Below are 9,034 nucleotides of genomic sequence, written 5' to 3'. Positions count from 1 at the left end.
TTCAAGCCCCATGATGGGCTCTATATGACAGGTGTGAAGCCTGCTTTTAAAAAAATAGAATGAATTAAAATTTTAAAATAAGGAATATAAGTAATTCAAAACCAGTAAGTGAATTTAATTAAGTACTGTATTACTATATCTTTTTTTAAAAGATTTATTTATTTTAGAGTGGGGAGGCAGAGGAAGAGAGAGAGAATCCCAAGCAGACTCCCCACTGAGCAGAGCCCAACATGGGGCTTGAGCTCACAACCCTGATACCAAGACCCAAGCTGAAATCAAGAGTTGGACGCTTCGCCAACTGAGCCACCCAGGAACCCCTATACCTCCTTTTGAAGCAAGTTCACTGTAAAATATCTAAAGTTTGGATTACTTTTAACCAAGAGCAATTATTACAAGTTTTATATCTGTACTTTTTTAGGACAATGTACATGATTTTTGATACATAATTTGACATGCAAGTATCTTTTATGAGATATCTATTATAAAGCAAGAGATTTACTAAAAGGCAGGAAGAAAAAGCACAGAACACCAATCTTTAGGGAACAATTTACTTTGATTTTTCTGAAAATATCAGTAGCTACGAAAAACAAGCTAAATATTTGGCCATACCAAAAGCAAAATACAAGTAAAAACAATATTTAGAAATCATGTTTAACCTTAAATAAACATATTTCAAGATACCAAGTTTAACACACTTTCCTCCACAGAGCAAAACAAATTTACTAAACCACAACACTGGAGTTTTTTTTTAACTGACATAACTTTAAAAAAAAAAGAATCACTCAATTCCCACCCTGGAATCTTGTCATTTATAAAACAACACACTCAAATGTCAGCGACAATAAAGTTGGGAAACCTGAAAACACATTAATGAATGAATTCAGATTCCAATAGAACACAGTGCTTCACAGCTGGGGAAGAATAGCTTTTGTAGCACTCAGGTCTTACCAAATACGAATAAACACAAGATTAAAAACAAACTACCAAATCAAAATCTTTCTGTAGAGTAGCAGCTTCCACAAAGCAAAAGGAATCCAGTTTTGCAGAGTTAAATGTTCGAAAAGCGTATGTATGGCCAACTTTATTCCCAGAGTCCCAGAGTCTTGCACTATCAAAATAAAAGTATCTTTGTCTTGGAGCAAGTCCGATGAAGGCACCAAAATCCTATCCTCCCTGTTCATGCAAATGACACTTAAAATGCTCTTATCATCCTTTCAAAATGACCTCAACACTCAAATACCTAAGATCTAGAAGAAAGTTCCAGCCTCATCTGCATTACCAAGGTCCAGTCCATAGCCTTTGCCCCTCCCAAATCCTTCTAGTCTGGACCACTAGTTTAGGAGGATAAAAATATATTCCCATATTCCCTAGCCATTAAATAAACAGACATTGGTGCAGGAAGACTCAACATTTATACTACTACTGAACTTTTCAAAACTTAATAAACCTATACCCAAAAGTGACTTTCACAGCCTCTTAATATTTATACTCAATATGGACTTAATATGCAGCCCTCTTTGGTGTCTGTCTCTTCAGCATTTTTCTGTTGTTTTACCCTGGAGGAAACCTTGAAAAAACTTCCAAATTAAGGGAACCCTCATGGCATGGGAGTGTGAGCACTAAGTTAAGGATATTCTTATTTCACGGAAACCCAGAACTATCAGACTATGACTCACAGAGTTCTTTTTCTTTTGGGGAAAATCTCAGGCTGAGATTCAGAGAAGAGGTTCCTCACCCAGTCATACACCAGTTTTAGGAAAAGGAGGGAAAAATGCCATTTAATTTGGCTTTGCAGTTCTTCGTGGAGAGTTTTAGTAAAGGCTTCAGACTTGTTGCTATCTTTTCTTCATTCTCAAGCCCAAGGGCTGTGGAAACATTTCAAAAGTTTGGCAAAGTGATAGTTCCAAAGAAACTGTTTCTTTTTAATCCGAGAATCTTATCACTTTCAAGAAAACATATTTTCTCCAAGACCTTACAGAAACTTGTTTTATTTGTTCATGTGAAGAAAAAATGTCTACTAAATAGCCTAGTTTTTGTAGCCATCCTTCCATCTCCAAAGCACTCAGCAAAATCTGGCCTAGTAGCTCCTTGTGTGTACTCTAGCAATTCACCTTTCAACTCAAATATCCTGTTGAGAACTCTTCCTCTGACAAGCCACTGGATTTCTGTATGCAGATTTATGTGCCCTTTGTTCAGACTTTAGTTTTGTTTCGTTTGTTTTTTTTAAACATTCTTGTATAAATGGGTCTTTAATAAAGTTAACAATTTCTGCAGCATTATCCAGAACTCTATTTCATCTCCAAGTGTTGTATACAAGCACCTCTCTATGAAGAAACCGGTGTGCTGTAACATCAACATCAGAATTTTCTTTTACCAAAATCAGCAAAACTGATGAACACCAGTACGGATGGCAGACCTTCAGCCTTCAGATATAAATTGATACTGCCTTTGTTTTGAGAGGCTCCTCACAGCAGAAAAAGCCTCCTTGAATTTCATCATCATTTACCAATCTTAACCAAGGCTCCAGTATGACAAATATTCATGAACTGCTAACTCATCAACCCAAACAAAGCAGCTGATGCTTTTCAGTTAATTACACAAACCTCGTTAGCATCAGGTGGCATAAGTTATTCAACTGTAAGTGAAGGCTTTTCAATTTCTCGTACTGTTTCTTGCCCTAGCATTTTAACATTATGCTGGTACTAGATTCTTACCAACTATGTGAAATTTTCTTTTCTTAGTGTAAGTGCTGTTACTAAATAATTTGCTTCCTAAACCTTTCACTGAATGTGATTTTTTATTTTTTTAAGATTTTATTTTTAAGTAATCTCTACACCCAACACGGGGCTTGAACCCACCACCCCAAGATCAACAGTCTCATGCTGTACAGAGTAAGCCAGCCAGGTGCCCCTGAATGTGATTTTTAAAACAAAAGTTTACTGTTTTGATATTCCAGATGCCATTTAAAATAACCAACATCTTTACTCATCAAATGGTTATGATTTATATTTACAATTGCTGGAGCAAATGCTAGGTTTGTAAGTTGCATTCCACCGACAATATATAATGCAATAAAACAGCTTGGATTTAAGTCCATATAAGACCACTGAAAAGTAGCTTTCACTATAAAGAAAGAATTTGTGTCTCTTGTTGCACTGGCATACTGAAGAAACTCAGAAAACTAATTCTTCATCACTAACCTTATCAGCAATGTCTATAATTCTATGCCTAGAATGGTCCTCTTCTATCTCACACCATGCCTTCAAAAATTGCAGCACTGGACCATCAGATTTGTAACAAATGTTAATAAAATATAACAACTGGCATAATAACTAACAGAATCGCAAAAAAATAGAAAAGTTCATAAAAACAACTCACTTCTAAACCTATAAGACCCATGTTTTTGCAATGTTTACAACAAAGTGGGAAGAGACAGCCGAGTTGCAACACATAAAAATTCCTTCCTTAGAATGAAAATTTCCCTATGTGTTTCTCTTTTAGAGTTTGTTTGCTCCCATAAGTCAGATGGCAGCGCAGAAGGGGAGGCTGCGGAAGGTAATCAGGAAGGAGAGGCCAAAATTATCTTCCTTCCACCCTCCCCACCACGAAAGTGTCCATCATTATCCACAGCTTCTCCTAGCTCAACCAAATGCATGTGGGCCTAACTGTACACTGGCACAGGGGGCTGAAAAGATCTCCAACAGAACTGTTCATGGGGCTGCTCAATCACTGTTCACTATTGTGAGGTCAGCATTATGCAGTGCAGAAAGGTAAAAAACAATATATTTTCAGTCACAATTTTACACAGAATCCTAGCAATATCTCACCGAACACCATCTGAGAAACCCACCTGCAACACCAAATGAATTTTCTTTTCTTATGAGAGGTCATTTTCATTCGACTCAGATCTTTCTGTGACTTGACTTTCAAGTTCAGGTTTAGCTCCTCCGTCATTCACCACTGGTGTCTCAGATCTTGGTTTTATCTGCCCCGGTTCCTCAATATTTTCTGGTACCACCTGCTGGTTATTTTTTCCTTCTACTGGGTCATGTTGACTTGATTTGTCACCAGATTCCAATTTAGCTTCTTTCCCATTTCCTGCTTGCACTGGTTGCTTTGGGTTAAGTTGTGATGGGTCCTTAGCACTCTTCACCACCTCCTGGAGATTATATTTTCTGAACAACATATAATCTTTCACAACACTCAGGCAACAGACAGCTTTAATGATTTCTACTACCACTGTGTACTGTGGATTGGTAAGATCCACTTTATTTTCTGAATTGAGGCTGCCTACTATTCCTGTAATAAGAAGAAGAGGGAAACACTTAGAGGGAGAAGGATACCATGAAGCTTGACAGATACAAATACAATCTTTCATCTTTCCGTTTGGGACTTTCTAAATCCATATATATACTAGTCTACTCTTCTACATGGACCTCAATCAAATTCTGTGAACTCTGGGCCCCTGGGTGGCTCAGTCGGTTAAGTGTCTGCCTTTGGCTCAGGTCATGATCTCAGGGTCCTGGAATTGAGCCCCATATCGGGCTCTCTGCTCAGTGGGAGTCTGCTTGAATCCCTCTCCTTCTCCCCCCACCCCCAGCTCGTGCTCTGTCACGCTCTCTAATAAATAAACAAATCTTTAAAAAAAATTCTGTGAACTCTTTCAATAAATAAATAAAAATGAAATCCTGAGACATTTAATCAGAGTACTTTTTTCCCAGAAAATTCAATCTTGATGTGGAAGATTTCATATCTACCTACCAGAAAGTCTCATAACCAGCATATCACAATCTGTTAGGTTTGATATTATTTTAAGGATTTTTTTTTTTTTTTAAATCTCTGCCCCCAACGTGAGGCTTGAACTCACAACCCTGGGATCAAGAGTCACATGCTCTGCTTGCTAAGCCAGCTAGGCACCCCTATTTTAAGGACATTTTAATATACTTCTTTTACACCCAAAAATATAAGCCTTAAGTTGTAAAAAAAAAAAAAAAAAGCAAAAACAAAAACAAAAAAAACATAAAATCAAGAATAAGTATTTAGTATTGCATACTAATGTAAAATTACTAAGAAAAACATACCTGCCAATTCTTTGATAACTTCTTCTCTATTCATGTGACTGTTATTTCGAGATTTATACACAATCTGAAATGTCCCTTTGTTTGGAGCTTTAAACCAGGGTTCCAAAAATGTTTCTGCATATTTTTTCATATCTTCTAAGAAAGCCTTGCATGTGCCTGAAATGGGTAACATACGTAGAATAACCCGAGTCTTCTTCTTTTTGGTTTTGTACATATCCTGGAGAATATGATGTACCAATTTCTCAGGTTCTAAAGGAAAAAATAGAAGAGTCAGCACAAAGCAAACAAGTTAAGAATATAAACTCTCGGACATTTTAGAACCTCTTCAAACTCTCTAAAATGAATTGTCATTGGCAGTGACCCACATCAACAGTATAGAAGAAATTACCATAATGAATATTAATAAGTCTAATCAAACATTTTTTCCAACTTTCTCCACTGCCTATGATGATTATTATTATATCTAATATGTTAACTCTTCAGCATTGTTACTGCTTTCACTAAAAACAATTGTTCATTAAGACACTGGAGTTAACATTTTTGTGATGTCTCATTTGTCTAACAACACCATACTACCTTCCTGTAACAATAGGAACTACAAATGTAACATTAAACAGTACACTTTTTTAAAAAACAAAAAAATCTGCAAGTCACTTTAAAAGATTTAATTCATCCACTAGTTAAGTTTGTACAATAATCTAGATCTCAGAACTCAGAGAAGCTCCAAAACCATGAATTACACAAGATCATGAAATGGTTCTTCGGCCATCCTCACTACCTACAAGTCTGTTTGGGGCCACTGAGTGTTTTCAATACTTTTAAATTAGTTAACTGCATTAAAAATCTAGAACTTCTTCAAATTTCCAACTTCTTTTGAAAAACCAGAAGATCTAGCCCTACAGGACTACATTCCAGATGGCTGGAGCCATTCCAAATTGGCTGGCACTGAAGAGCAGCTGCTCCTCTTAAACAAAGTATGTACTCGTCTCACCTAAAGTTACAAAGAAAATGGCAAAGCCAGGTTTCCACTCCTAAGCCAATGTGATGTTCACCACCCCATTCTACCTTTCCGTATGTCTAGTGCTAGAACAGTGTGGAAAAGATCAATCAAATGATTAACTGAGCCATAACCATGAAGCCATTTTGTAGGCAGTGTTCTGAGGCAAGGAGATGTCCAGATATTATAGGCTTAATAATCTTAAGGTTTACTAGTCAGACATACCTATTCCAAGTGTCCTGATGAAGACTACATTATTTGCTCCACTCTCCACTGACTGGAATCTTCTTAGCTTCATCTCTGTTGATGCTTTAATGTCACCAACTTCTTTCTTCAAGGCAGCCTCCATATCATCATCTTCTCCCTCACTTCCAGAGGGCTGCTGATCTTTGTCCGTAAACTGCATGAAACAGATGAGCAGAAACGCAAAAACAGCTCAGGTTAAAAGGATAATTAACTACCTATGTGAACAGTGGCAGATGGATCAATACTGACAATAAAGCTTTTTATTAAGAAACTGACACATCGCTTCCTACAAAATGTGGAGGAAAAAGGGAGTTCCCTCAGACTGGCACATACAATTTGAAAATGTTTTCAAAAACATCTTAACATTCTGGGATATAGGGTAATGTGTTCACCAGATGAATTAATTCAAGACAGACCTTAATCCCATCACTAGATATCTTTGTGCCTGATAAGACAGTCTCCTTTTGGTGAGATTATGATGAGGGAGCAGAAGGCAAAGAGAGGACAAAGCCCAAGCTGACACCCCACAAACCCCAGCCCCCTCCCAGGTGGGATATGTGTGACAAATCTCAGGCACTCCTGGCTGCCCTAAAGCTAAGGGAAGGAAAAACAAATGGTTAACAGAGATCACAATACAACAAGACATGAGTCTCCCTCGATTTACAAAATGTCTGAGTGATTTACCAGAAAAAAAGAATTCTTACCAATAACTTAACTTCCAGAAGGAAACTCCCAAATGTCTTACTATTAACGCTTTACTAGAGGGGAAAAACAACCCTAACTTGATAACGGCAAGGTCTCTAATCTTGTAGGTCCTCTTTAGTATACAAAAGTTCTTTTGAAAACCTCCCTTTTCCCTTACCTCCCCTCAACTCCCAAGTATATAACCAGTCACCCCTCACAGCCCCCGTGCAGCAACTCCTTCTGCCCACAGATCCTGTCCCCGCTTTAGTAAAACCACCATTTGCACCAAGAACGCCTCAAGAATTCTTTCTTGGCTGTCAGCTCTGGACCTTACCTACATTAAAAAACTACATCAACTAGGGGCGCCTGGGTGGCACAGTGGTTAAGTGTCTGCCTTCGGCTCAGGGCGTGATCCCGGCGTTCTGGGATCGAGCCCCACATCAGGCTCCTCCGCTATGAGCCTGCTTCTTCCTCTCCCACTCCCCCTGCTTGTGTTCCCTCTCTAGCTGGCTGTCTCTTTCTCTGTCAAATAAATAAAAAAAAAATCTTAAAAAAAAAAAAAAAAAACTACATCAACTAGACCGAAGAGTTATGGCATAAAAAACCCCTTACCTCTAGTCTACTAAGGAACAGGGAACAGAAACAGTAAAGAATTTTATCAAAGTACCAGTGTGAACAGGGCACTCACTTGTTGCCCAGTTCTCTGCCCCACCATTATTAATCTGCAAGACACGCACTAATTAATAATTAGACACATTTACGGAACCAGGATGTATTTTATATACACAAGCAACTTTTAGGCCAACATTAAGTATATTATCATTTTTCTTTTTTATTTAGCTCAGCAAAATTAAGTAATATGCCCATGACCAAGCCCTAAAACTAGTAAATAATGGAACTTGAACCCAAATCCTGTGTTATCCTCCCCCTTTTAATTCATTGAGGTGTTTGTGTATGTATTAGTGCAGATCCTAAGCCAAGACTATAACGATTTCCAAACTGTGATGGGAAAATTAGGTTTTAGGTGGTATGAGTACAAAAGCTTTTACTTTTTAAAGTGTATTTACATGCGCATTTGAAAAATAACTAGCACTAGTACTAAATCCACTATTTCAGACACTGCTTAGGACAAACATCATTACAACCATGGTGTAAAAGTCGTGGTAAGATATGGCAAAAACTACGAGGACAAATTAAGTTTCCCTTACGAACCTGGACCGTTTACTTAACCAACTTGCGCTTCAGTGTTCTGGTCAACACTACTTCCCAACTCTAGTAGTAAACGTTTGAGAGCTTCAGAAACACAACACGTGAACCGCAGAATAAGCACACGACCCGGCAGGGGTCTGCAACCCAGATAAGGCAATGAGGCGGCAACACAGGCGAGGCCATACCCCTTCGCCAGCTCCGCCACAAAACACGCGTGCGAGAAAGCCGGCCTTGCAGCATTCCCTCACTACTCAAAGGCCGCTTGCACTCTCCCGGGCGCGTACCTTTTCCGGCCCATACATGTCGTCGCCGTATTCGTTGAGCAGGCTGTAGGCCTCCTCCACGCACTTGCGCTCGTTCATGTTGCAGGTAATGAGAATGCCCTGTAGCCCGGGTTCCAGTTGCCGCGGCCCGCCGCCGTCGCAGCGCCGAGCCCGCTTGGCCTGCACATATTGAGCTTTGCCTTTGCGCTTTCCGCCGCTAGTCTGAGGAGGCTGCTGGATGGGGGTCGACATGGCGCGTGAGAACGGAGGCTAGCGAGAAACGTGTTTCTCCGCTGTTCCCGGCTTCCTCACCTCTGCGGGCGCGAGCTGGCTTGCGTCATGCGTGAGCGACGGCCTCCCCTAGTCCCGCCTCCAAGTTCCAGCCGGCGCTGCGCCGGGTCCTAGAGCCGGTAGGTGGCAGGCTATGGGGAGGTGGTGCGAGGCCCGCCTCTCGCGACGGTTGACGGGCACTTCTTACTGCTCACCAGCCCACGCTCTCTGGAGTTCCTGGGAAAGCGGCCTTTGGGTGGAGCCGGTCTGTAAACTTACATGCT

General features: G+C 39.8%; 1 protein-coding gene across 5 annotated transcripts in view; it reads right to left on the bottom strand.

Annotated features, from left to right (window-relative positions):
- Nucleotides 1–8,823, bottom strand: part of THUMPD1 (THUMP domain containing 1) — a 45,088-nt gene extending 36,265 nt beyond the window's left edge. For 4 of the 5 annotated variants that reach the window (XR_004628469.1, XR_004628470.1, XR_002144302.2 and 1 more), the window contains exons 1-4: nt 8,502–8,823; nt 6,304–6,478; nt 5,082–5,330; nt 3,851–4,299 (exon numbers count right to left, since the gene is read on the bottom strand). Coding sequence is in view for 2 of the 5 variants with exons in the window: in XM_002927597.4 (XP_002927643.2) it covers nt 3,878–4,299; nt 5,082–5,330; nt 6,304–6,478; nt 8,502–8,732 (1,077 nt within the window). In the remaining 3 variants the exon portion in view is untranslated. Of the gene's footprint in view, nt 1–741; nt 4,300–5,081; nt 5,331–6,303; nt 6,479–8,501 lie in introns of those variants that run through there. The other variant, XM_034670286.1, reaches the window with a different exon arrangement.
- Between the last annotated feature and the right edge of the window lie 211 nt (nt 8,824–9,034).

The sequence above is a fragment of the Ailuropoda melanoleuca genome, chromosome 10, assembly GCF_002007445.2.
Source record: "Ailuropoda melanoleuca isolate Jingjing chromosome 10, ASM200744v2, whole genome shotgun sequence".
Lineage (NCBI taxonomy): Eukaryota > Metazoa > Chordata > Mammalia > Carnivora > Ursidae > Ailuropoda > Ailuropoda melanoleuca.
The sequence above is the reverse complement of the archived record's forward strand: the minus strand, read 5'-3'. Positions and strand labels throughout refer to the sequence as shown.